The sequence below is a fragment of the Crocuta crocuta genome, unplaced genomic scaffold (assembly GCF_008692635.1).
Source record: "Crocuta crocuta isolate KB4526 unplaced genomic scaffold, BGI_CrCroc_1.0 scaffold139, whole genome shotgun sequence".
Classification (NCBI taxonomy): Eukaryota; Metazoa; Chordata; class Mammalia; order Carnivora; family Hyaenidae; genus Crocuta; species Crocuta crocuta.
In genome coordinates, this window is record NW_027533258.1 from 7,931,495 (window position 1) to 7,958,847 (window position 27,353).

At 52.6% G+C, this 27,353-nt stretch overlaps 1 protein-coding gene across 1 annotated transcript in view; it reads left to right on the plus strand.

Moving 5' to 3' along the window:
- LOC144217062 (myosin-13) overlaps positions 1-25,985 on the plus strand; it is a 66,646-nt gene extending 40,661 nt beyond the window's left edge. The window contains exons 21-41 of the mRNA XM_077746533.1: positions 405-528; positions 1,884-2,020; positions 3,651-3,906; positions 6,058-6,300; positions 7,982-8,158; positions 8,896-9,041; positions 9,153-9,243; positions 10,580-10,969; positions 14,172-14,298; positions 14,428-14,546; positions 15,956-16,152; positions 16,525-16,708; positions 17,107-17,272; positions 18,074-18,198; positions 18,977-19,285; positions 19,388-19,591; positions 21,787-21,912; positions 22,002-22,172; positions 24,027-24,218; positions 25,402-25,536; positions 25,940-25,985. Coding sequence (XP_077602659.1) covers positions 405-528; positions 1,884-2,020; positions 3,651-3,906; positions 6,058-6,300; positions 7,982-8,158; positions 8,896-9,041; positions 9,153-9,243; positions 10,580-10,969; positions 14,172-14,298; positions 14,428-14,546; positions 15,956-16,152; positions 16,525-16,708; positions 17,107-17,272; positions 18,074-18,198; positions 18,977-19,285; positions 19,388-19,591; positions 21,787-21,912; positions 22,002-22,172; positions 24,027-24,218; positions 25,402-25,536; positions 25,940-25,954 — 3,634 coding nt within the window. The 3' untranslated portion in view covers positions 25,955-25,985. The remainder of the gene's footprint in view (positions 1-404; positions 529-1,883; positions 2,021-3,650; positions 3,907-6,057; positions 6,301-7,981; positions 8,159-8,895; positions 9,042-9,152; positions 9,244-10,579; positions 10,970-14,171; positions 14,299-14,427; positions 14,547-15,955; positions 16,153-16,524; positions 16,709-17,106; positions 17,273-18,073; positions 18,199-18,976; positions 19,286-19,387; positions 19,592-21,786; positions 21,913-22,001; positions 22,173-24,026; positions 24,219-25,401; positions 25,537-25,939) is intronic.
- Positions 25,986-27,353: the final 1,368 nt, after the last annotated feature.

The following is a 27,353-nucleotide window of genomic DNA, read 5'->3' on the forward strand; positions in this document are numbered from 1 at the left end:
AATCCATTCAGGAAATGTTGTCCGTCAACTAATACCACCGTCCAGCCTCTCACTGCCATGCTGATGAGGGGCCCCCAGTAGATGCTAGTCTGACCAGCTTCCAGTGTTGGGCCGGAGTGAGGGCGAGGGGTCCTCTCAGCTTCCCGTGTGCTTGGCCAACTGCTTGCAGACTCTTGTTGCCTAAACTGTCAGGGGAGGGCAAGGCCTTTCTCACCTCAGTCATCACAGAAAGATTGGCCTGGGTCCTAGCAGGGCTCTCCAGCCCGTGGGCCTGGGCAGAGAAGAGAGTGCATGAAGGAAGCACCCTCCCAGCTCTGTGCCGCCAGGTGCCCTTCTCCCCGGAGACCCCCCACCCCCACCCCCAGCTGCCCGCTGGTATCTGACCAACCTCTCTCCCTCCTCAGCTACCGGATCCTCAACGCCAGTGCCATCCCCGAAGGGCAGTTTATTGATAGCAAAAACGCTTCTGAGAAGCTTCTGAGCTCCATCGACGTGGACCGCGAGCAGTATAGGTTTGGCCACACCAAGGTGAGAGCGTGTGAAGAAGCTGGGACACTCCCAACACACCTGTGTAGCCCACAGCCCCACCTGCTTGGAGGAAAGGGCCTCACCGCCCGTCCAGTCAGCCTGAAAACCCCGTTGTGCAGGAGCCCAAGCAGAGGGAGCCTGGGTCTAGGTATCAAGACTTCTGTCTCTGTGTTGGTTGCTAAGTGCCTGGCGGCTTAACTGGAAGCCAGGGCCCCCTCAGCAGTGGAAGAAAGCAATGGGAGGTTCTAGTCTCCTGAGAGAGCAGAGAAAAGGCACTCTCTTTTTTTTAATGTTTATTTATTTTTGAGAGAGAGAGAGAGAGACAGAGGGTGAGCGGGGAGGGGCAGAGAGAGAGGGAGACACAGAATCTGAAACAGGCTCCAGGCTCTGAGCTGGCAGCACAGAGCCCGATGCAGGGCTCGAACCCACGGACCGTGAGATCATGACCTGAGCCGAAGTCGGACACTTAACCACCTGAGCCCCCCAGGCGCCCCTAGATAAAGGGACTCTTAAATGGGACGAAAGAGTCCAGGAGAGAGGAGAACCCAGCAAGGATCCAGGAACAGTGACAGTTTGGAGGGAATGGTCACAACAGAGAAAAGGGCTGCCGTTTACTGACCACGTGTGGACCCTGTGACTCCCCCTCTATGCCCCTTGCACCCAGTCCTCCCGGCATCCTGAAGTCAAGTCCTCCCGGAGGGCTCTGACCTCACAGGGTTACAGGTCGGGCAGGGGAGATAAAGGCTCCCAGAGACACTGAGGCACAAAGACCAGCTTCAAGTCCTGGCCTGACTCCAGAGTGCTCCCTCCTGAAAGGGCCAGGCTGGGGCCTGCTGGCCTCCCAGGGCGCCCCGCTCCCTAGGAACGCTGGTGCGGGCCGAGGATGAGCGTGCGGGCCAAGGTGCGTGGCCCCGAGGGTGGGGCCAGTCTCAGACGGGCAGACAGACAGGAGACCGGGGAGGCAGGACCATGCGCATTTCTCCTAATCAGGGCACAGCTGAGTTCTGAGGTTACTCTCTGGACTCATCCTTGTCTGTCCCAGTCGGTCCTTGTGGGTTGGCGGGGCCCGGAATGTACTTCGGAACAGGGCACAGGCTTGAATGTACTTCAAGCCAGGGCGCTGAGGGCGGAGGGCTGGTTTGGGCACAGACAGGCTCCCCGGGGGGGCCCCAGGTTACGTGCCTGCTGAGAACAAAGCAAAGCTCATTTCTCCTCTGATGCAGGTGTTTTTCAAAGCTGGACTCCTCGGACTCCTGGAGGAGATGAGGGACGAGAAGCTGNAACAGCCTCCCCGGGGGGCCCCAGGTTACGTGCCTGCTGAGAACAAAGCAAAGCTCATTTCTCCTCTGCTGCAGGTGTTTTTCAAAGCTGGACTCCTCGGACTCCTGGAGGAGATGAGGGACGAGAAGCTGGCGACCCTGATGACACGCACGCAGGCCATCTGCCGGGGGTACCTGATGCGGGTGGAGTTCAAGAAGATGATGGAGAGGAGGTGATGTGGCCCCTCACCCCACCTTACGCTGCCCTCCCTACTTCACAGCTGATCGCTGCTTCCTGTTAGTCTTGGGGGATTCACGTCCTGGTTCATTCATTTAACCAACACCTGCTGAGCACCCGTTCTGTGCTGGGGACACAGAAGGGATTCTTTCCCCTCCAGCAGCACAGGGACGGGCGGAAGCAAACACCTGCACCTTTGACTGCAATGCCCGTGAAAGTGCAATGTCAGAGTCATATTCAGGGCAGTGGGGAGAATAAGCCTTCCACGTGGCTGGGAGTTGGGGCCGGCTGAGGGGCTCAGCAAGAGGAAAGAACTTTCTGAAGGAAGCTTTGTGTGGCCTGAGAAGGGATGGCCTGGAGGCCACGAAGGTGGGAGCGAGGAGGGAGAGGCGCCACGTTAACGAGCCAGACCGGGTCGTCCGGCTGGAGAGCCGCGAGAGGCACATAAGGGAGACGAGCGGGTTTGCAGAAGATGGCAAGGCCCTGGACTAAGAAATAGTCAACAGGTGAGGGAACAGGTGAGGGACTAGATTCAAGGGACATTTAAGAGTCCCGCTCCTTCAGTGACTCAGCAGCAGCATTGGAGGCTGGTTATGTGCAGGAGCTTCAGGGGGAGGGGAATTTGCGGGGAGGCCCACTCCCCGATGCCCTGTAGAGGCCCTGACTGCGTGGTAGCCAAGAACACCTCACAGGCACCCCGCTGGGTGAAGCGGATGGAAGCCAGCTCAGAAATAGGGGGGAGCCCTTAGCAGGGGCCAGTTTATGGGAAAGAGAAGTACGTTTTCAGGCACACGTGAGCCAGGGGATCTGAAGCTCTGGAAGACACGGGGGTGGGGGGTGGAGATGGCAGGTGCTGCCGGGACAGATGCCACAGGGGAAATCAGGAAAAGAGGTATTTTCTATAAGAAAAAGAGTCAGGGAGACGGTCCTGGGTGTAGACGCACACGTAAGCCGAAAGAGGGGCCCACATGGCGCAGTACCACAAAACAGCAAAACCGTGTTATCATGGGATCAAAGGCAATGGGGGGCGCCTGGGTGGCTCAGTTGGTTAAGCATCTGACTTCAGCTCAGGTCATGAGCTCACAGTTCGTGGGTTCGAGCCCCGCGTCGGGCTCTGTGCTGACAGCCAGCTCAGAGCCTGGAGCCTGCTTCAGATTCTGTGTCTCCCTCTCTCTCTCTGCCCCTCCCCTGTTCACGCGTCTCTCTCTCTCTCAGAAATAAACAAAAAACATTAAAATTGAAAAAAAAAAAAGGCAATGGGGTCTTTCAAAAAGGTGAGAGCCAGCCATTCGCATGTGGGAGACGGACTCCTAAAAGTAGGGACGCAGCTGCTCGTGGCGTTGGTCATCAGGACCTTGGGCGTGGCATCTCCAGTACCGCGGTGGGGGCAGAAGCCCGGTGGACAGACCGCGAGGGGGCTGGGGGGCCCACAGATGGCCCCGTGCCCTCTCTCACCTCCCACGTGTGCTGTTTCCTCGGCCCGTCATTTGCAGAGAGCACCCCAGCGCTCACCGGAGCTGCACAGCGTAGCGGGGAAGGCTGAAGCGTCCGGGCCCACGGGGCAGGGGAGGGTGGACACGAGACCTTGCTGTGGTTCATTAACCCCAGTCCTACTGGGTGGACAGGGACTCCATCTTCTGCATCCAGTACAACATCCGCTCTTTCATGAACGTCAAGCACTGGCCCTGGATGAACCTCTTCTTCAAGATCAAGCCGCTCCTCAAGAGCGCGGAGGCCGAGAGGGAGATGGCCACCATGAAGGAGGACTTCGAGAGGGCCAAGGAAGAGCTGGCCAGGTCGGAGGCTCGCCGGAAGGAGCTGGAGGAGAAGATGGTGTCCCTGCTGCAGGAAAAGAATGACCTGCAGCTGCAGGTCCAGTCTGTGAGTACCTTCCTGATGAGGCCAGAAAAGGAGAAAAAGGGAGGCCCCAGCAGGTGCATCTATTCAAGGGGCAGTGGTGCCACCTAGTGGGCCTACAGAGTATTGCGGGCAATGGGAGGCGGCAGTGAGGGCTTGGTTTAGCCCCAGGCAGAGGTGCTTGCTGGAGGGTGTCTGCAAAGTGAATTTCTGCTCACCCTCATTTGTCTCTGTCTTCCAGAAGGGAACGTGTCTGTTAGCATAATTAAAAACTGTCAGGAATGCACCAGGTCTTTAAAAAAAAAAAAAGTCATGTAAATAAAAATAAAAGTAAATCACTAAAATAATTCAAAGTAGAAAGAGTAATTGTGTATATATATATATGATTTTGATAATAGGATTCTACTAAAAATGCTTTGATGGTATGGATTTTTAAGTTGATTTATTTATTTTGAGAGAGGGTGAGTGTGTGTGTGTGTGCACACATGCAAGTGGGAGAATGGCAGAGAGAAAGAGAGAATCCCAAGCAGGCTCCACGCTGTCAGCACAGAGCCCAACGTGGGGTTAAATCTCACGAATGGTGAGATCGTGACCTGAGCCGAAGTCAGGCACTCACCCAGCTGAGCCACCCAGCCGCCCCGATAAGCATTTTTATTATTAAAAAAATTTTTTTTTCTAATGTTTATTTATTTTTGAGAGAGAGAGCCTGAGCAGGGGAGGGGCAGAGAGAAGGAGACACAGAATCCAAAGCAGGCTCCAGGCTCCAAGCTGTCAGCACAGAGCCCAACGTTGGGCTCGAACCCATGAACCGTGAGATCATGACCTGAGCCGAAGTCGGACGCTTAACGGACTGAGGCACCCAGGTGCCCAGAAGCATTTTTATAAAATCAAGGAAACAGGGAAAAGGAAACCATACATAGCATGTAACATCCTGGTATGATAATTGTATCAACTCACAAGTTAAGATGCTTATCATTTGCCCTTTTGAATAAACTCCTAAATGCCTTGCGCTCGAAGCATTTTTCCCTCCCTTGTTTACTTTCCCAATCAGTACAGATGGTTATTTGGAGCACTTTCCCAAGCTGAGGCGGTAAGCGGACTAGTTTTGGAACTAGATGGCTGGGTTGATATCCCAGGCCCTCCACTTAATGGCTGCGTCACCTTGGGCAAGTTACTTAGCCTCTTTGTACCTCAGTTTCCTCATCTGTAAAATGGACACAGTAATAGCACCCATGTCCAAGCTAATGGGAGGATCAGATGAGTCCATGCATGCAAAATGCCCAGCACGTAGTACATGTTCAATTAACACACACACCTGTTCTTATCCATAACCTTGGGATGTGTGTCCAGTTTTTACAACACTCTTATATAAGATGTAGCCCAATTAAGCTTAAGAATGTAATTAGCTAATCTTGGCCTGTCCAAGAGACTCATTACAGAGCCTTCTGGGACATATATTTATTTAATCACTTCAATTCTGTCTGTTTTGAATTTTCTGCCCAGTGGCTCCAGGAGGGCTAACAAGGCATCAACAGGACTCTTCCACTGAAAGTGAAAAGGTAGTAGTGTTTTGAAAATGCCAGTTAGCAGGTGTAACATCGAGTAGGTGAGTCGTTTTTCAACCAGTAGTGGACGGAAGTGTGAAATGGCCAGCTGTCCAAATTTGGCAGATTTGTAGAAGCTTTAGGAACTTTATGGACTCCTTTGTTTGGAATTATTTTAGGTGAATTTCTATTAAGTGGATGTCCTTGGTGGTTTTTAAAAAAAGGCATATACGAATGATATAAAAACGGGGGGGGGGGGCCTGGCCATCTGTGCCCATGAGTGTGTGTGCACATGAGTGAATGTGTGTGTGTGCATGCACATGGTTGTGCCTGTGAGTGTGTATGTATTTGTGTGAGTGTGTATGTGCATGCATGTGTGCACGAGTGTGTATGTGCGTATGTATGCCTGTGTGTGCCCATGAATGTGTGGGCATGTGTGTATGCATTTGGACATGTGGGTGCGTGTGGGTATGTGTGTGTGCGTGCACGGGAGTGTGCGTGCACGGGAGTGTGCATGCGTGTGACCCACTCCTTGGCTGAGGTCTAGATAGTGGGCTTTCAGAGGGCAGAGCCCTTCCCTTGTAAGGTTTGCCGAGAGTCTGACCAAACCACAATGATCTGTTTCTTTCAGGAAACAGAAAACCTGATGGACGCCGAGGAGCGCTGCGAGGGGCTCATCAAAAGCAAGATTCAACTGGAAGCCAAAGTCAAGGAGCTGAGCGAGAGACTGGAGGAGGAAGAAGAGATGAATTCGGAGCTGGTGGCCAAGAAGAGGAACCTGGAAAATAAATGCTCATCCCTCAAAAGAGACATGGACGATCTGGAGCTGACCCTGACCAAAGTGGAAAAGGAGAAGCATGCCACTGAGAACAAGGTGGGCCGCCCCGGGAGTCCCCGGAGTTTCTGGAACGATCCTTACTCCGCCTCTGTGAGGAGGAGACGTGGCCTGAGGTCAGAGGCAGGAGCGAGCGCACAGGCAGCGAGGCCCCACCAGGTTCTCTCCTCTGCCTTGTTCTCGAGCCCAGAGGCTCTTCTCAACCCTCCGCCCGCCTGGCTGGTTCCACCCCCTCCTGCCTCCAGCTCCAGCCCCTCCTGCCCAAAGGAAGGGATCCTGGAGAAGAAAGATGGCGTCCTATTCATCAGCGCTTTCACTTGTCCCAGGAAGAGCAAAGCCCCTACAGGGGCCAGGCAGACGATGAGGCAGGCGGGGGACGGGGGCAGGGAGGGGCGCAGAAAGCTGGATAACACCAAGCACTAGCAGGGGCGTGGGGGTGCAGGGACCCTGGTGTGTTATTGGCAGAGTATAGACTGATGCAGCTTTTGAAAAAGTATCTGGAAATACCTGGTCCATTAAGAATCCACGTATCCTTTGACCCAACGATTTTGCACCTGAGTGTCTACACCAGGGGATTCTCCCACCAGCCCATAAGGGGACCCACCCGAGGATGGTGTGGGTTTGAGGACACCCATCAGGCCAGCAGGCAGAGCAGGCTTGTACACACGGGGCACCAAGATGGACACGAAAGACCTAGTGCTGAAACTAGGAAAACGAAGGGTACAGCTCGATACCGTTTATGTAGACGGAAAATGACATGTACACAAAGGAAGACACGGTTTACAGAAACAAGTGAAAAATGCAACACTTGATTCACATCGTAACGGTTGCCCATGAGATAGAGCAAGGGGTGGGGTTGCCCTGGTGCGAGGGGACCCGGAGTCAGCGTGGGTCAGGCCACCAGGAGTGAGGGGAGGGGCTGTCGGGAGGGTCGGAGACTGCGGCAAACAGAAGGGCTGTGACTCGCTCTAGCCAGCTGCCTCCGGGTGGGGATGGGAACCCAGGGTCGCCAAAGCTTCTGATCTCCCGTGAGGAGCCACGAATCCAGATTGTATGAGAAATGGCGTTGCTTTTCTCCATCCTGGTAACTTACTCAAGAGTGGCGAACTCTTACGTGGACTAAAGAAAACGTGTCTGCGGCCAGATTCGGGCCACAGGTCGGGAGCTTAACAGCCTCTGATCTGGAAGAGTGTCATACGTGGAGCAAAGTTTAACTTAAATGCCTTAAAGCTTCATGTTTGGCGCCCCCACCCCCGCTTCCTGACGGCACAGGATCCCCCTTCTGGATGCTTTCGCACAGCACATCATATCTTTCCCTATTCTTCCTGCCTTATTCTAACTCCCAAATTCCCACTGATATATTGTGATAAATATAGATTGATCGGTTGTCTCCTGAGAGTCCTTGTTTGCATCTATCAGTGTCCTGCCTCGTGAGCTATAAAGCCCTCTCCGAAGGGATGACCCTAACAGGAGGATTTGAGGCTCTCTGTGCCAGGCCAGGGGGGAGGATTAAGAACCGACAGGCTGACACTTTCAGGATCGACATACGCAACAACACACTAACCACCTGCCAGGGAGGTAAAGAGGCAGTAGCCCCTCCCCAAAAAAAAGGGGGGGGAATGTAAAAGGGAAGGTAAAGAAAATAAAAAATCAGTAAGTTCTGCTGGAAGCTTCTGACTTCATTGTTTGCACAATTGGACTGCAATTGATTCTCTCCCAGGTAAAGAATCTTTCTGAAGAAATGACAGCACTCGAGGAAAACATTTCCAAATTGACCAAAGAGAAGAAGTCCTTGCAGGAGGCCCATCAGCAAACGCTGGACGATCTCCAGGTCGAAGAAGATAAAGTCAACGGTCTAATCAAAATAAATGTGAAGCTGGAGCAGCAAACCGATGACGTAAGGAGATTTTACCACTGTTCTAACAGCGAGCACGTGCAGACGCTCGGGCAGGAGTGGGTGGGGGGCGGTCCAGCTTCTGGTTCTGAATCAGAATCCCGAGTCTGGACCTCAGCCCCTTCCAGAAGAGTCTGGAATGTTGAGTGAGCCCCTTACACTCTGCAGCCTCCGTTTCCATCCACCTCGTGAAGCGGGATACCCAGAGCCACTCGGAGGGTGTCCATGGGAAGCTCAACCATTAGGGGCTAATACATCATCATCATCATCATCATCATCACCAGCAGCAGCAGCAGCAGCAGCGTGCACATGCAGGTCCCTGGGCTCCAAGCTCGGATCCTGCTCTAACCTTGTTACAAACGCGTCCCACTTGTGGCCATGACAATTACCACTGTTCCCCATTGTTAACGTTTTTTGTTCTCAGTGCGAGAGCCAGGCCTGAGGTTTCCAGGTTTCACTCACGGCTGTGGCTAGAAGGCTAGAACTTGTCCGTTTTGTATTAGTTTTCTTGCTCCTCATACCCCCATGTGCGCATGCACGCACGCGCACACACACACACACACACACACACACACAGAGGCACACTGACAGATTTGCCCACGATGCATGTGAGTGGGGGAGGAGGGACAGAGTGCCATCTAGACCCTCAGAAGCCGGGGGCATGTGTGCGGCCACACTGGCTCAAGGAGCGAGCTCATTCTCCCCGTGGGGTCTCAACCCTTGCACCGATGTCTCCCCAGCTCGAGGGCTCCCTGGAGCTTGAGAAGAAACTGCGGGCAGACGTGGAGAGAATGAAGAGGAAGCTGGAAGGGGACCTGAAGATGTCCCAGGAATCCATCATGGATCTGGAAAATGACAGGCAGCAAATAGAGGAGAAATTGAAAAAGTAGCTGTTTCACGTTTGACCTCTGTGTTTGAGCCCGAAAGCCAACTTACCCCCCTTCAAAAGGCTTGGATTTCATGTTATTTAAAACATAACATGTATATGTATTTGCAGGAAGGAGTTCGAAATCAGTCAGTTACAAACCAAAATTGACGACCAACAAGCGCACAGTTTGCAATTACAGAAGAAGATCAAAGAACTGCAGGTGGAAATACCAAACCCTTCCCAACCCTGAAAACCCTTTGCCAGGCTCCCTCCTGCCCGTCTCCCTTTGTTTCTTTGTTTCTGTGGCTGCTGGTTTGCCTCCTGTCCTCAGAGCTGGAGAGAATGTCCAGCCCTTTCCCGTAGGTCTCTGAAATCGACACTTTAATTTTGTCAGTAGCACAAGCGTCATTTCCTTGAGAATACGACAGTGTTGCTAGTTGGGCTAAATAGGATCGAGAAGGGTGCTTTGGTCACCACCAGGGAGCTGGGTGCTCTCCCCATCTTCCCAGAGGTCCCTCCCGGGGCACCTAGGGGGCTCCGTCAGTTGAGCGTCTGACTCGATTTCAGTTCAGGTCACGATCTCACGGCTACATGAGTTTGAGCCCCACCTTGGGCTCTGCATTGACAACATGGACCCTGCTTGGCATTCTCTCTTTCCCCCTCTCCCCATCCATCTCCTACTCATGCTTTCTCTGTCTCTCTCAAAATAAATAAATAAACTTAAAAAAAAAAGAAGTCCCTCCCACCTTTTGTGGGATATGTATCCTCCGGAACCTTTTGCTATGGATTTACGTACGTTGATCTATGGGTTGTGAGTTCAAACCCCATGTTGGGTGTAAAGATTACTTAGAGAATTTATTTTTTAAAAAACCGAAGAAACTAATATAGGGGATATACTGATACACACATACATATGTATATGCATGCATTAAAATATAAAGGAACAAGAACATTGAAATATATATCTTTACATGTATATTTGTGTATGTAAATATATTTATTAAATATATGGATATTTTATATCTCTTAGCTTAAATATGATACCGCAGAGGCTTTGATTCTGCAGCTTCCTCCTTTTTAAAAATTTTTTTTTAATCTTTATTTTTGAGAGAAAGAGAGAAAGAGCCACAGAGTGTGAGTGGGGGAGGGGCAGAGAGAGAGGGAGACGCAGAATCAGAAGCAGGTTCAGGCTCTGAGCTGTCAGCACAGAGCCCGACGCGGGGATCGAACCCACATACCATGAGTTCATGACCTGAGCCAAAATCGGACGCTTAACCCACGGAGCCACTCGGGGGCCCCACAACTTGCAGACCTGTCCCTGGTAGGCACGGGTCTGGTCTAACTGCTTCACGAACTTCTGGAACATGGCCCCATGACGGTGCGTTTGACGAGTCCCCTGCTGATGGACATGTAGACTGCAAGTTTGTTCTCACTAATTTAATGTTCTAGCGTATTCTTTTCTCTGTGATGCCTAACCTCAGTCCCTCACCACCCGCCCCTCCCGAAGTGGGCTGCTCCCCTCAACCCCAACATGCCTGATGTAGTGACCCTTTCAGGCCCGCATCGAGGAGCTGGAGGAGGAAATCGAGGCAGAGCGGGCCTCCAGGGCCAAAGCAGAGAAGCAGCGCTCAGACCTCTCCCGGGAACTGGAGGAGATCAGCGAGCGGCTGGAAGAAGCCGGCGGGGCCACTTCCGCCCAGATCGAGATGAACAAGAAGCGAGAGGCCGAGTTCCAGAAGATGCGCAGGGACCTGGAGGAGGCCACCCTGCAGCACGAAGCCACGGTGGCCGCGCTTCGGAAGAAGCACGCAGACAGTATGGCCGAGCTCGGGGAGCAGATAGACAACCTGCAGAGGGTCAAGCAGAAGCTGGAGAAGGAGAAGAGCGAGCTGAAGATGGAGATCGATGACCTGGCCAGCAACATTGAGACCATCTCCAAGTCCAAGGTACCTGACTCCCTCATCTTAGCAAGTATGAGGCAGGCACATCCACCTGCCCAGGGGGCAGCTGTAATTTGATGCCCCCTAACTCACTGCCTGTTCTAAACCGAAAGGCTCTCCCCCATTTCTTCCTGTCCCCAACCCCCCAAACCCATTCCGGTCATTCGAGCTTGACCCAGTGATCAAGGTCTCATCATCCTTCCCAGTGTCTCAGAAAGCTTTCAGAGCCTTCCAACCCATCTGGAATTTTCTAGAGCTAAATCTATGGGTGGATTGTAAAGGGCCGTGCTGGGTATGGTTTTCTACATGCCGCCTCTCTAGCCCACCATATCAATCCTGGGCGGCATAACCAATGTGAAGTTATGCGTGAGAACAAGGGCGGAACCAAGTTTTGTGCCACTCGAAGCAAGTAAAATTCAGGAGGGGAGGGGCTCTTTAAGAAAATGTACCCCAAATTAGGGGCATGTGGGTGGCCCAGTCGGTTGAGCGTCCGACTTCAGCTCAGGTTATGATCTCGCAGGTTAGTGAGTTTGAGCCCCCCGTCGGGCTCTGTGCTAACAGCTCGGAACCTCCAGCCTGCTTTGGATTCTCTGTCTCCCTCTCTCTCTCTCTGCTCTTCCCCTGCTCACACTTTGTCTCTTGCTCAAAAATAAATTTTAAAAAATTTTTAAACAAAAAAGAAAATGTACCCCAAATTATAAATACAAAGTTAAGCACAAAAGTAAATATTCATTTAGAGTGAGAAAAACAAATCAGATCCCTGTTTTCTGAGACTTCTTTAGTACATTTGCCAGAAGTGCCTCCCTAAAAATATATTCTGCTTGCATGCAGCCTCCCTTCGCCACCCGGAACCTTCAACAGTCACCTGCATGATCTAGGGCCCCTGCGAATGAGGGTTGTGAAGCTCAAACGTCACTAGCCTCGTGGTAAAGCCACTCCTGTGTGACTTGGAGGCAAACCTTCCTCACAGAGTGACTATGTGCTTCTAGATTCATAGTACCTTTTGCTGTCCTTGTTTCGGATCTGGATTCACACAGCCTGAGCTTCATCTTGATTTCTTTCTCACTGCCCGACTGCCACTCCTTTTTCTATCTTGCTCGCTTGCTTCCCTGTTTTTCTGCCCTTCTTGGCTTTTTCCTCCCTCTAAGGAGTTATGTATTCTCTGTCTCCGCCTCTGTCCCTCTCCCCTGTAACACGCAGGTCAGGTTGCAGGGTTGTCTGGGTTAGAAGAGATGATGGCACCACCCACACGCAGCACAACCTGTCACCTCCCTTTCTCTATCTTGCTTTCTGCTCTCTGTTCTCAATTTTAAAATCCAGTGGAGGAAGTCTTTTATACTGCTTTATATTTTTTAAGTTGTTGTATCCTTTGTTTTCTCCCTGCGAGTTGCTGTCTCTTCTTCAACTATCCCAGATAAAATTATCTCATGTTCACATGTCATTTTCTCAAAGATAGAGAGGGAGACACAGAATCCAAAGCAGGCTCCAGGCTCTGAGCTGTCAGCACAGAGCTGGATTCAGGGCTCGAACCCATGAACCATGAGATCATGACCTGAGCTGAAGTCAGATGCTCAACTGACTGAGCCACCCAGGTGCCCGTATCTCGGCCTCTTCTGCTGCTGTCTTATACTTTACAGTTTCTAAGGAAAACTATACACTCAGTATATTTATTTTATTGGTATATTAGATGGGAGGAAGAAGTCTATAACATATGGAAGGTTTTGAAACAAACTTCACAAAAATACAGGCCAACTAGAGGCTGGAGGAATGAATCCCTCCCTGCCATCCCTACCATACAGAACCTTTTGTATAATCGAGTGAAATGTTTGACACTGTCACCTGAATATGCTGCTTCCAAACAAATCAGGAGGTAATATTATTCAGGTGACAATAGAATTCCTTACATTACAAGAAGATTCTGCAGTTCCTTTGAGTAGCATCTCCTCAAAGGTATCTTTCACAAACCAATCAATACTTAGCTAACGAAAGCCTGTTGCCCTAACTTATTGGGGCCGAAGCAGTATTCACAGACACAAATAAAGCAAATCTGAAGTGACTATAATTTTTTAAACTGACATTCAGGGCGCCTGAGTGGCTCAGTCAATTAGGCGTATGACTGTTAATTTTGGCTCAGGTCACAATTTCATGGTTTGTGTGTTTGAGCTGCGCATCAGGCCCTGTGCTGACAGTGTACAGCCTACTTGGAATCAACCTGTCTCCAATCTCAGTCTCTCTCTCTCTCTCTCTCCCTCCCTCTCTTTCTCTCATTCTCTCAAAATAAATAAACATTAAAAAAAAATTCAGGGTCAGCTGGGTGGCTCAGTCAGTTAAACATCTGACTCTTGGTTTAGATCAGGTCATGATCTTACAGTTTTGTGGGGTTCAAGCCCTGCATCAGGCTCTGGGCTGACAGTGCAGAGATAGCTTGGGAGTCTCTCTCTCCCTCATTCTCTAACTTCTCCCCTACTCACACTGTCTCTGCCTCCCTCAAAAACAAACAAACAAACAAACAAAATTTTTAACTAACATTTATGTGCTCTGCATCTTAGTGCAGGCAAGACAGGGCACCTGGGTGGCTCAGTGGGTTAAGCATCCGACTTCAGCTCGGGTCATGATCTCACAGTTTTGTGGGGTCCAAGCCCCACATCAGGCTCTGTGCTGACAGTGTGGAGCCAGCTTGGGAGTCTCTCTCTCTCTCTCTCTCTCTGCCCCTCTTCCGCTCACACTGTCTCTGTCTCCCTCAAAAATAAATAAATAAACAATAGATAAACATTAAATTTTTTTTAATTTTTTAATGTTTTTATTTCTGAGAGAGAGACACACACACAGCGTGTGTTGGGGACCAACTTTATGTGTCCTGCTTTTTAATGCAGACAAGATGGGGCACCTGGGTGGCTCAGTGACTTAAGCATCCGATTTCAGCTCAGGTCATGACCTCACGGTTCATGAGTTCGAGCCCCGCATCAGGCTCCGTGCTGACGTCTCAGAGCCTGGAGCTGCTTCAGATTCTGTGTCTCCTTCTCTCTCTGCCCCTCCCCCACTTACTCTCCATCTCTCTCTGTCTCTCTCTTCCTCTCTCTCAAAAATAAACATTAAAAACTTGCTTTTATTTTGCCTGACAAGAAGCCAAAGTACCAAACTTCCCAGTTCAATCCTGGACTCTGGAAACCCATTTCTTCCCATTCGTGTTGACTTTATTTTTTAAAAGAGTAACACGGAGAGAATGTGCCGGACCGTGGAAGACCAATTTAATGAGATCAAGGCCAAGGATGACCAACAGACCCAGCTGATCCATGATCTGAGCATGCAGAAGGCAAGACTGCAGACTCAGAATGGTAAGAGATGGGCGGGGCTCCGGGTGTGGGCGGGGCTCAGGGATNCGGGGCTCCGGGTGTGGGCGGGGTCTGGGGTGCCAGCGGGCCGTGGAAGAGGGCGGCGGGGACACTCCCACGTCTGTTTGGCAGGGGAGCTGAGCCATCAAGTGGAAGAGAAGGAGTCTCTGATTTCACAGCTCACCAAAGGCAAGCAGGCCCTCACCCAGCAGGTGGAGGAGCTTAGGAGGCAACTGGAAGAAGAAACCAAGGTAGGAATGCCTCTTTCTGGAAGGGCGCAGCCAGAACCCCAGAAGCCACCAACACTGGTCGCAGGCGGTGCAATGGCAGGAACCCCCACGTTTCTCCTCTGCTGCGCAGGAACCTTTAGTAACTTATCCTCTGAGGTTACAGGACTTGGGCCTTGCATCTCCTTCCTCAGAGCCGGGGTGCCCCATCCTCTGGGTTCCTCTGCCCCCCACGCGGTGCTCTGGTAAACATCCCTCTCCGGCCAGGGCAGCCCCCGGCCCCATTCACTGCGCCAGCCTGACCATCCCTACCTCCCCCCGTGTATTCTTTCCTCATCCTGGCCACCCGGAAGGCCCTCCTCTTCCTTCCACATCACTCATGTGTCGCCTGCTACGGCACCCGCTCTTCAGCTCTCCTCCAAAATCACTGCGTGGCTTTCGGGGCCCGTTTGGGGCACGTACATAAACTCGGACATCGTCATCACGGTCTTGACTCTGATATTGAGATATTTACATCCATCATGACCACATCCCCCCTGGTCTATAAACGCCGAGGCAAGAATAATTTTTCCCTCATGGTAAACAGTAGGTACAGTGCCCAGTAGAGCAGTGCACACAGCAGGTGCCTAATAAATGCTGCCGGTGTGTGTTCAAGCGTTAGGAGTCCAGGGGTCCACAACACTATACTCTGATATTTGAGGTGGCCACGCACCGGCTAAGACTAACAAGGCAATCTTCTGGAATTTTCCTGAGCTCCACTTAGGCCTAAGAAAGAACAAGCACTTTATCTAGTCTCCCATCTTCCTGTCGTTTGCTAACGGTCTTCGGGGGGCTGGGGTGGGGGTCGTGGCAAGAAGCAGAGTATGAACATGCAACGAGAAGGTCCATTATAGGAACGAGGCTGCCCTCTGGCCAGGGTACCGTAGCAGCTCAGCTCAGGGAAGGCTTTCCATAGCATGGCATCAAATAGCGAGCAAATTACTCCTTTCTCGTTCTGTTTCCATTCTCCTGGTTGCATAAGGAAAAGATCTCAATTTGGATACCATCTCTCTAGCATGCGCTTATTTTCCTTACACAGAGAGGAAGCCTCCGGCACAGAGCCGCGCCGGAAAGTACCTAGCTAGGTGATAGATAACGATGCTCAATCTCCCCGGCGTTTATTCTTACGGTTCCCTCCTGTTTATGGCAAACGCTAATGCTCTGCTATCTAACGCAGTTTAATAGTTTACTTTTGAAATACATACATTTAAATATAATAAGGGTGTCAGCCGGAAAAAAGTTTTTCAATAAAACGGGACATACACGGATGTGGCGAAGCTTTGCGAAGGCAGCTTGGGAATAGTTCGCGCTGGGAAATGGCGGTTTAAAGTGAAAATACCGTAGCTTGGAAGACGGCCAGATGCCTCTGCAATGTCACCATCGTGCTGCCGCAGGCCAAGAACGCGCTGGCCCACGCGCTGCAGTCCTCCCGCCACGACTGTGACCTGCTGCAGGAACAGTACGAGGAAGAGCAGGAGTCCAAGGCAGAGCTGCAGAGGGCGCTGTCCAAGGCCAACAGCGAGGTGGCCCAGTGGAGGACCAAATACGAGACGGACGCCATCCAGCGCACAGAGGAGCTGGAGGAGGCCAAGTACGGGGTCCTGGGCTGCGGCGGGAGAGGTGACCCCAAGAAACAAGTGGAGGGACGGATCATTCTTCCTACTTGGAGAGACTCCCTCTTCCTTCCTCCCTGGGCCCTTGAATTTTCTTAATTTTTCAGATAGGGCCTCCCTGTCCCTCCCCTGGGACTGTCCATCCCACCTGTTCCCTCGGTGGCTTCCCGGTGGCCTGCTTTGCCACCCAGCACTTGGCGATTCTTCAGGCGATACCTAGACCCTGTCCGCTCATCACTTTCTAGGTCTTGGTCTTACCAAGTTCCCGTCCTGAACAGACTGTCCCTCCTCATCCAGTCCGACGGGTAGTTCTGAAATAGTCCAAGGGGGGAAATATCTGGTTCTTTTAGGAAAAAGCTGGCACAGAGGCTCCAGGAAGCAGAGGAGAACACAGAGGCGGTGAGCGCTAAGTGCGCCTCCCTGGAGAAGACCAAGCAGAGGCTTCAGGGGGAAGTGGACGATCTGATGCTGGACTTGGAACGCACCAACACAGCCCGCGTCGTCGTGGACAGGAAGCAGAGAGACCTGGATAAGGTCTGCGCACCCCCGTCTCCCGAGATCCGCAGCTTCTCCCGCTTGGATGCGCAAGATGCACCTGCCATCAGGGAGACCCTCCGAGCAGCAGATCAGTGTGGGCAGTTGGGATTTGCAGGGCCTCTTTGCTTTGTGATGGTGTCTCCAAAGCAAATTTTTAGAGAAAGCTGATTCTGATTACTTCGAAGACCCTAACACCTCCGGGAACACAGCAGACGGCCTGTGGGAAAGTCAGAGCCCGAAGCCCGTGATCTAGAATGGGACCCATCCTGTTTCTTGGGGCCCCAGGATGGGAGGGTGAAACCATGGCATCGCTGACACACGCTCCTTGTTTTCATGGGTGCCCCCAGGTTCTCTGGCCCTTTCCGCTGCTCACATGTCCCTTGGTCATCTCCCAGGTCCTTGCAGAGTGGAAGCAAAAGCTGGACGAGAGTCAGGCTGAGTTGGAAGCTGCTCAGAAAGGATCTAGGTCACTTAGTACCGAAATCTTCAAGATGCAGAACGCCTACGAGGAGGTGGTGGACCAGCTGGAGACCCTGAGGCGGGAGAACAAAAATCTGCAAGGTGATGGGGCACCTGGGGGGCTCAGGCGGTTAAGCGTCCGATTCTTGGTTTCCACTCAGGTCATGATCTCAGGGTCCATGGGTTCAAACCCCGTGCCGGGCTCTGTGCAGACAGCATGGAGCCTGCTTGGGCTTCTTTCTCTCCTCTCTCTCTGTCTCTGCCTGTCCCCATCTCATGCTGTCTCTGTCTCTCTCTCTCAAAGTAAGTAATAAACTTTTTTTAAAAATCTGCAAGGTGAGCTCTCTCCACACCCCCCTCCATCTGCTCAGCTGACCCTGGAGCTCAGCCCTGCTAATGTATGGCAATCACACCAAGGTCTCATTCTGCAGCAAAAAAGGCAAAATGAATTGCGAAGCTCACCTCTTCTTAGGGGACAAGGTTTCCCATGCATTCCATCTCTATGTGGCTTTGTGTCCTCGAACATGTCCCTAAGTCCCTTAGGACCTCAGACTCCTGATCTGCAAGATCAGACCAGACCCGATTCCCCCTAAAACCTCTTCTGGCTCCTAAAGACCGTGATTCTATATTCTATGCATTGAGTCCACAATTTCCTCCCCTGGCCCTTGCCTGGTACACACCTTGTGAAGTTCTAAGGGCCACTCGGTGTTCTCGCCACTGCTCTGTGCAATGTCCGGCGAGGCAACACCCGTGTCCTTCTGGCCCCTCAGTTGAAGGGCTCCACTGTATCCTGTCCTCTGTAAATGTGAACGAATCCCCGGTCCCCCCACGACTCCCGGCAAAATGCCTTAGCGGTTGCCTGGAACAGGATGAAATGGCCTAAATCGAGCCTGTTCTTTGCAGAAGAGATTTCCGACTTAACCGAGCAGATTGCGGAAACGGGCAGGAACCTTCAGGAAGTGGAAAAGACCAAGAAGCAGGTGGAGCAGGAAAAGACAGACCTCCAGGCTGCCCTGGAGGAGGCGGAGGTAAGCGTCTGGGACGTGACGGCTCGGGAGGGCGGGACGCCGAAGGAGGGGGGACTTGACCATGACTTTGGGGCCGTCTCCTGCCAGGAGATGCAGAAGAGATTAACATCCAGCCGTCCCCGGGGAAACAGCTGGGCTGTGTTTCACCTCCAGGGGCCCCTCCGGCTCGGCTCATCACATCTCCCCTCTTAAAAATAAATATATGTGTTCGTTATGCCCTCAATGTCTTCCTCTCAGGAAGCAAGTCCTTAATCACCAAACACCCTGAGAGCCGTCTTTTCAGAGTCACACATGACCATCTTTGGCCGCCGGGAGTTCCGTAAGAGTCAGCACACAGGCTCAGTGTCCCGACGCCCTCATCAGCGTGGCCAGCGCAGGGCGGGCGGACTGTGGAGCTGCGTCTAGGGAAATTTGCTTAATGCAGGATGACGGGTAGGCAATGACCCTGTCATTTTAGGGACTAGGTGAGCCCTGACTTACAGTCACTTAGGATAGACTCGCCCAATAAAGGTTTTACGAACTCAAAAAGATGCTCTGTCCTCCTGACATAAAATTGTCCATAACAGGTACACAGGTTTATTTCCGGCTTCGTCACTAGTAAGGGTCATCTGAGGGGAAATTGCTTGACCCCTACTCCTCTGTAAAATGGGTAGAATAATGCCCATTTTATCGTAATGGGGCAGAAAAGGGCCATTCAGGAAGACGGGGCAGAAAAGGGCCGTTCAGAAAGACGGCCACCCACACCACCACCCCCCAGTTACCCCTCTGCTTTTATCAGGGTTCCCTGGAACACGAAGAGAGCAAGATCTTGCGCGTCCAACTGGAGTTGGGCCAGGTGAAATTGGAGCTTGACCGCAGGGTCACTGAGAAGGACGAAGAAATCGAGCAGCTGAAGAGAAACAGCCAGCGGGCCACAGAGGCCATGCAGGGCTTGCTGGATGCGGAGGTCCGGAGCCGGAACGAGGCCCTGAGGCTGAAGAAGAAGATGGAGGGCGACCTCAACGAGATGGAGGTGCAGCTGGGCCATTCCAGCTGCCAGGTGGCGGAGACCCAGAGACACCTGCGCACCCTGCAGGGCCAGCTCAAGGTCAGCGCGCAGGCAGGCTCGGGCGGGCCCCGCGGACTCGCAGCCGCCCCAGGCTCCGGCCTCACGCCGGTTCTCCCCCCCGCACCCCCTTGCACCCCGAAGGACTCGCAGCTGCACCTGGACAACGCCCTCAGGAGCAACGAGGACCTCAAGGAGCAGCTGGCCACTGTGGAGCGCAGGAACGGCCTCCTGCTGGAGGAGCTGGAGGAGATGAAGGCGGCCCTGGAGCAGGCGGAGCGGACCCGCAGGCTGTCTGAACAGGAGCTGCTGGACACCAGCGACCGTGTGCAGCTGCTGAACTCGCAGGTGCGTCCGTCCCGCGGGGGCGAGGAGGGGCAGGCGGGACCCGGACAGTGGAAGGCGGCACCTGCCCTTCCTGCCAGGCCAGCGGTCAAGACCAAGTTGCCTCAAGCTGTAGTTCTTGGAATAACGGCTCCAGATGCCAGGTTTCTGAGCTGTCATTCATCTGAAGATACGAGCCAATGCACGCTGTGGGGAGATCAGAGGCGGCAAGAACAAATTATTATATAGAGAGACCGGAGGAGGCAACATCCAAGCCCTGATCTTGGAAAATTAGAATTATCTTTCAAAATAAATATTTGTTGGGGCGCCTGGGGGGCTCAGTCGGTTGAGCGTCCGACTTCGGCTCAGGTCATGATCTCACAGTCTGTGGGTTCGAGCCCCGCGTCGGGCTCTGTGCTGACAGCTCAGAGCCTGGAGCCTGTTTCAAATTCTGTGACTCCCTCTCTCTGACCCTCCCCTGCTCACGCTGTCTCTCTCTCTCTCTCTCAAAAATAAATAAAAAACGTCTTTTAAAAAAACAAAATAATTATTTGTTATTTCCTTTATAAAAGTTTTTAAAATTTGTTTAACTTTATTTGTTTAATTTTGAGAGAGAGAGAGAGAATCCCAAGCAGACTATGCACCATCAGCACAGAGCCCAGTGCAGGGCTCGAATTCGATCATGACCTGAGCTGAAATCACAAGTTGGACACATAACTGACTGAGCCACCAAGGCGCCCCTGCCTTTATGAAAGTTTTTTTAAAAATCCACTGTTGCAAAATACAGAGAATACAAGCAAATGTATAGAAGAAAAAAATATCCCGGGGCACCTGGGTGGCTCAGTCAGTTAAATGTCCAACTGTGGCTTGGATCATGATCTTGTGGTCTGTGGGTTCAAGCCCCACGTCAGGTTCTGTGCTGACAGCTCAGAGCCTGGAACCTGCTTCGGATTCTGTCTCCTTCTCTTTCTGCCCCTCCCCCACTTGCACTCTGTCTCTCTCTCAAAAATAAACAAACATTTTTAAAAAATTTTAAAAAGAAGAAAAATACCAACCACAGTGTGACTATTTTGAGATCTTTCTTTTTTTCCCTTTTTTAATAGTTTATTGTCAAGTTGGTTTTCATATAACACCCAGTGCTCATCCCCTCTCATTACAAGCTCTTATTGATGTCTATAATTATTATATTTTTCTGTACAAATGTGACCAGTCTTTTCACAGCTTCTTATCCTCACTTTAACAACCTGCCTGAACATATTTCCACAGCTTTAAATAGTCTTCTTTGGCTATTTAAAGAAAAATTTTTTTATTAATATTTATTTATTTTTGAGAGAGGACACAGCATGATCAGGGGAGGGGCAGAGAGAGAGGGAGACACAGAATCTGAAGCAGGTTCCAGGCTCTGAGCTGTCAGCACAGAGCCCGATGCGGGCTTGAACCATGAGATCATGACCTGAGCCGAAGTTGGACACTCAACCAAGCCACCCAGGTGCCCCAGCTGTGCATCTTTTAATCCTCGCCAATTTTATTGTTGAAAAACACCTCACATTTAAAAATGTTTACTTCCTTGATTACTAAGGAGGTGAAACATTTCATTCTATTTGTATTTCCTATGAAGCGTTTTGCCTATTTGTATTTTGTGCCCTGTTCTCTTACTTGTGAGATCTGTCGTTTTTATAAGTTAAGGAAGAGAGTGTTTTTCACCTATATACGTTGCAAGTGTTTTCTACTTTGTTTATGGTGTGTTTTGATCATTAGAATTATTTCATATAAGGTACACCTAGATGGCTCAGTCAGTTAAGCATCCGACTTTGGCTCAGGTCATGATCTCACGGTTCCTGAGTTCGAGCCCCACATCGGGCTCTGCGCTGACAGCTCAGAGCCTGCTTCGGATTCTCTTGCTCTGCCCCTCCACCCCCTCTCAAAATAAAATAAACTTTTAAAAAAAGAAGTATTTCATGTTTTATGTACTTATGTCTACCCATCCTTTCTTTGCTCCAACACCTTTTACTGAATAATCTATTCTTCCTCAAGTATGGGAAAATCTACCTTTATCATTCACTCAGTTATTTTATGACTGGTCAAGAGTAAAAGAGTACCTAGCAAATCCCCACGTGGAAAATAAGAAACATGATCGTGATTTGTTTCCTTCCTCGCCCAACTTTCTCCCTCTCGGGAGAACTATGACCTGTACCCCTGGCACATGATTTTCCCTGTAGAACACGAGCCTGATAAATACTAAGAAAAAGCTGGAGGCCGACATAGCGCAGTGCCAGGCGGAGGTGGAGAACTCGATGCAGGAGTCCAGAAACGCGGAGGAGAAGGCCAAGAAGGCCATCACTGATGTGAGCAGAGGGCAACACGGTGGTGGTCAAACTTGAACCCTGGTGTGCCCGCCCAGCTCTCTCAACTGGTTTTGTTTCACTGCTCACAGGCGGCCATGATGGCCGAGGAGCTGAAGAAGGAGCAGGACACCAGCGCCCACCTGGAGCGGATGAAGAAGAACCTGGAGCAGACGGTGAAGGACCTTCAGCACCGTCTGGACGAGGCCGAGCAGCTGGCCCTGAAGGGCGGGAAGAAGCAGATCCAGAAGCTGGAGAATCGGGTAGGGTGGCTTGAGAGGCTCCCCGAGCGCCCCCCTCGGGCAGAGCCTCAGTCCAGAAACTCCGTGCCTCCTACATCCCAACGCACACCCCCACCCACGGTACATGGCTTGTGGCTCGGTGGATGCGGGGCAATGACACCTATAAATGCCCGCATCCTGTTTTTATAGGAATTCGGACCCAGGGAAATAAGGGGGAATATACATTCTTAAAATCGCGTATTTGGTGAAGTCCCGTTTCAGGCCAGCCTCCACCGTGGTGAGCAGTGGCCCATCCTACCTAAGTCTATGGTCCTCTTCACCTTCAGCTCCCGTACCCCGTCCGGATCTCCCGGTCCCGTGCAGTCAGCAACACAGTGCTCCGTCCCAGACTGGCCCCTCCCCCGGGGCCGATGCCCCCAGGAAAATTCACCGCCCTGCCCCAGGCGATCCCTCTCTGTCTGCATCTGGGACCTTCTTTGTATTTGTTTTCCTTTCTTTGCTAATTTCTCCCTTGGTTTCCTGTACCCATTGCTTCTCCCTTTAGATGGGTTTTTTTTTTTTTCATTTGTTTTGAAAATGGGCTCCATTATCAGTTGGTGTTCTGGAAAAGCGCTCCTTGGGGGGTAGTTTGAAGAAGGTCCCTGTTGTCCCAGAGGGAGGAAATGGAAACGGGGGAGAAGAAGGGGGTGAGAGGCCAAGGGAAGGAGACGACCTCTCCCAGCCGGGAAGGGCCTCACGTGCGTCAGTCTCCATGCCAGTCTCCCAAGGGCGTGGTCACCAGCATGTACACACTAAAAGGGGTCTTTTGACTAAAAAGAAGGATGTGGACACGTGAGTAACAAAAGCCAACACCAGGGGGCGCCTGGTGGCTCAGTCCGTTGAACGTTGGACTCTTGGTTTCTGCTCAGGTTATGATCTCACGGTTCGCGAGTTCAATCCCAGCATCAGGCTCTGCGCTAAGCGCTTTCCCCCAAAAGTCTTTAAGTGCTTCTTTTTCATCACTCCCAGCCACACTCTGTCAAATGAGTTTAGGTCCGTCCTTCTCACGGACCCCTCCACTGAGGGAGCAATGAGATCCCATGCTACCCTCCATGATTCTTTGATTCCTGGGCTGGCTGGGGGCCCTCGGCCAGGCTCCCCCTCACATGCGAGGCACCTCGACTGGCCTCCAATCCCAGCCGGCAGTTTTCTTTAGTTCTGGAAACCGCAGAGGCCACAAGAGCATTGCCAAGAACACCAGTGTTCTGTAGAACATACTGGGAACAGCTTCCCAGGGATCCGCTCCGAACGGTGCCCAGAGTTAACCTGTGCCGCTGGCGGATTTTGAGGTTGGTCTGCTGAGTCCACGGGCCCCGAGCTGCCCGCGTCTGTGGCCGCTGGGATTCCCCGTGGCCGGCCACCATCCTCACTTCTCGGCTCTCTCTGGACTGTGGGGCCAGTCAGGGCCACAGTTAGTGACCTGTGTTCTCGGTGACTGTCGTGTCCCCGCAAGACTTCAGCAAAGGCAGGGGAGCCTGGGGGGTTCAGTCAGTTAGGCATCTGCCTTCAGCTCAGGTCAGAATCTTGAGGGTCGTGAGTTCGAGCCCCACGTCCAACTCTGTGCTTACAGCTCAGAGCCTGGAGCTGCTTCAGATTCTGCGTCTCCCTCTCTCTCTGCCCCTCCCCTGCTTGCGCTCTGTCTCTGTCTCAAAAATAAATAAACATTTTTATAAAAATAAATAAAATGTGGTTCCTAAGCGCGAGGAGGAGACATTTTTTACAAACTATAATCAGAGGATCCCGAGTGGGCCGGAAAATGCTCCCCACTCACGAGTCCGCGGGAGAAGCCGGGGGCTCTGACCCGGACGCTGTGCTCTCCCCCACCCCCCCGTCCAGGTGCGGGAGTTGGAAAGTGAGTTGGATGCTGAGCAGAAAAGGGGGGCCGAAGCTCTGAAGGGGGCTCACAAATACGAGCGCAAAGTCAAGGAAATGACGTACCAGGTAAGGGTCTCCAAAGCCTCCCTNCAGGACCTCGTGGACAAGCTTCAGGCCAAAGTGAAGGCTTACAAGAGGCAGGCCGAGGAGGCCGTGAGTAGCAGGGGGGCACCCCAGCCCTGGGCGCCAGGGCGCCCTGCTGTGTGGTCCACGGAGCCAGAGACGNTCAGTGCACCCCACAACCTCACCTTAGACCCCCCATCCCAGTTCACGGCACCCCCTGCCCCATCCCTGGTCCCCACAGCCTCATCCTTCCTGCCCTCCCCAGCTGCCACCCTCCCACCTGTGCTCTCCAACCCGCACTGGACAGACACACCTAAGGGATGTTCCTAGCAGGAAGCTGGGGGGGGACAGCAAGGAGTTGGGGGTACTTTTTCTTTTACAGAAAAGAAATGGTTTGGGAAACTCCAGGTTAAACGAGTTGAACTGGTTGCTTTCAAGGATTTCTCAGATTCTGTAGGGACATTAAATGCACTCTTCAAAGAGGACGGAACATTCTAGAATGTAGCATTGCCCATCTTTAGTGGAACCCAGAACTTTTTTTTTTTAATGTTTATTCTTGAGAGAAAGAGAGAGACAGAGCATGAGCTGGGGAGGAGCAGAGAAGGGGGGGGGGGACACAGAACAGGAAGCAGGCTGCAGGCTCTGTGCTGACAGCTCAGAGCCCGACACGGGGCTCGAACCCACGACCCGCAAGATCCTGACCTGAGCCGAAGTCAGCCGCTTAACCGACTGAGCCACCCAACAGCCCCAGAACCTTCTTATATGCAGAGCAGCCCACCAGACTGGCGTTCTGAGGAACAAACTTGGGGAGACCCTGCTGTTGATATGTGGGCATATATGGTTTCTCCCCATGTCCTTCTTTCCTCTCTTGTGCCCAAGGGGCTGGCGCTCCATCCTGACCGCAAGGAAGCAGATCCGAACTGATTGAACGGGGGAGGGGGTTGTCCCCGTCGGATTAGCACGCTCACAGCAGCAGCGCCCAGGGGGCCACCTCCTTCAAGGACCCTCGGATCACCCTCGATAGACGCGCACGGCGGCCCGGCCCCAGGCAGACAAAGGCTGGAGGAGGCCGGGGCAAGGGGGCGTTGGGCTACTGACCTCTGACCTCCCGGGTGCCCCGGGAGGACCCAGGACTGGGGTCCCCACCAAAGAGCTCCAGTGAGGGAATCACGAGGGCAGGGATCCTCGGACAGCGTTGCCCTCGAGGCGAGGCACGGCCTAGGCCGCTGGGGCCGGGAGGAGTCCGGAGCCCCAGCCCCCCGTCTTCCCGCAGGAGGAGCAGGCCACCACGCAAAGGTCCAAGTGCCGCAGGGTCCAGCACGAGCTGGAGGAGGCGGAGGAGCGGGCGGACATCGCCGAGTCCCAGGTCAACAAGCTGCGGGCCAAGAGCCGCGATGTGGGGGGCCAGGTGAGAGCCCGCTTCCTCGCGGGGTGGGGGGGCCTGAGAGCGGGACCCAGGGAGCACCAGGGAGGGCGTGGAGGGCTCAGCTGGAGGGTCTCCCCACTGCTGGCCCTGAACACATGGATGCCACCCTCCTCCAGGCCCCCGGTGGCTCCAGGCCTGAGGCCGGGGGGGGGGGGCCAGGGGGCCACACACCTTGTCAGCCCCATTCCTCCTTGTTGCAAGAGGCGCTGCCTAGGAAGCCCCTGCTTTTCTGGGGGGCTTGTCACCTCCAGGGGCTCCCGGCTTTGCTTTTACGACAGGCAAGGGGGGAATCGTATTTCTCATGCCTTTCCGGCTGCTCCGCGTGAAGGCAACAGTCCACCTTGCCTTGGGTTTGACCCATTTCCCGATTGTTTTTCTCCCACAGAAGATGGAAGAATGAGGCCTTCCGGATGCCGGTTGCCATGGGACACCTCGGATGATGGGGGGGAGGGGGGATGTTGTAAGCAATAAAATCTCCCACCTCCTCGTCTCTCGGGTCTGTGTGTTCATTATCATCCGTTCTGCTTGCTCGCATGGTTGGAGAGTCGGCCGAGCATATAGAGAAGTAAGGGATGCGAGGGGCGCCTGGGCGGCTCAGTCCGTCAGGCATCTGACTCTGGATCTCCGCTCAGGTCACGATCTCACGGTTCGTGAGTTCGAGCCCCACGTCGGGCTCTGTGCTGACAGCTCGGAGCCTGGAGCCTGCTTTGGATTCTGTGTCTCCCTCTCTCTCTGCCCCTTCTGTTTATGCTTTCTCTCTCTCAAAATTAAACATTGTATTTTAAAAAAAGATCTCTTCAGGGGCGCCTGGGTAGCTCAGTCTTTTGAACATCTGACTCTTGATTTTGGTTTAAGTCATGATCCCAGGGTTGTGGGATCGAGCCCCGCATTGGGATCCACAAAAAGTACGGAGCCTGCTTAAGACACTCTCTCTCTCTCTCTCTCTCTCTCTCTCTCTCTCTGGGACTTGGAGCGCCTGGGTGGCTCAGTCAGTGAAGCGTCAGACTTCAGCTCAGGTCATGATCTCACGGTTCGTGGGTTCGAGCCCCGCGTCAGGCTCTGTGCTGACAGCTGGGAGCCTGGAGCCTGCTTTGGAGTCTGTGTCTCCCTCTCTCTCTGCCCCTCCCCTGTGCGCTCTCTCTCTCTCTCTCTCTCTCTCTTTTTCTCTCTCTCTCTCAAAAATAAACATTAAAAATTTTTTTAAAAAGATTCTCATTCTCCTGCCCCTCCCCCACTGGTGGGCATCCACTCTCTTCAATCTCCTCAATTTTGCAGACAAGGAAACTGAAGTCATTCTCAGGGTCCCCAGATACCAGCCCCAGTCCAACCCTCCCAGTAAGAGTAACGATAGCATTTCAAATACACAGCAATTTCACATGTCTCCAGTGTTCACGCGCATTGTTTCCCCTTTCCATTCCAGCCACGAAACAAGCCCGCCAGGAGATGAGGCCGGTATCGATGCCCTCGTGTTCTAGAGGCGTTGGGGACAGGCTACGGCTTGTCCCATGCTTAGAAGACGAGATGGCAGCTGCTCAGACTCACCGTACAGCACACAGTCTGACAACGGCGGGCTCTGCCTCCGTGCAGGCACGCAACGTGCCGGTCAGAGCCACCCCAGGGTGCCAACCTGCGCAGATCCCAGACCTGCCCCCCCCATCCCTGCTAACTAGCGTGGTGATTAGGGACAAGCCACTTCATGACTTTAAGCCTCAGCTACCTTGCGTGTAAAATGGGGGTGGAACAATGTACTTTATAGGGTGATTTCGGCAAGCAAATAAGATAATGAAGAAGCACCCTTG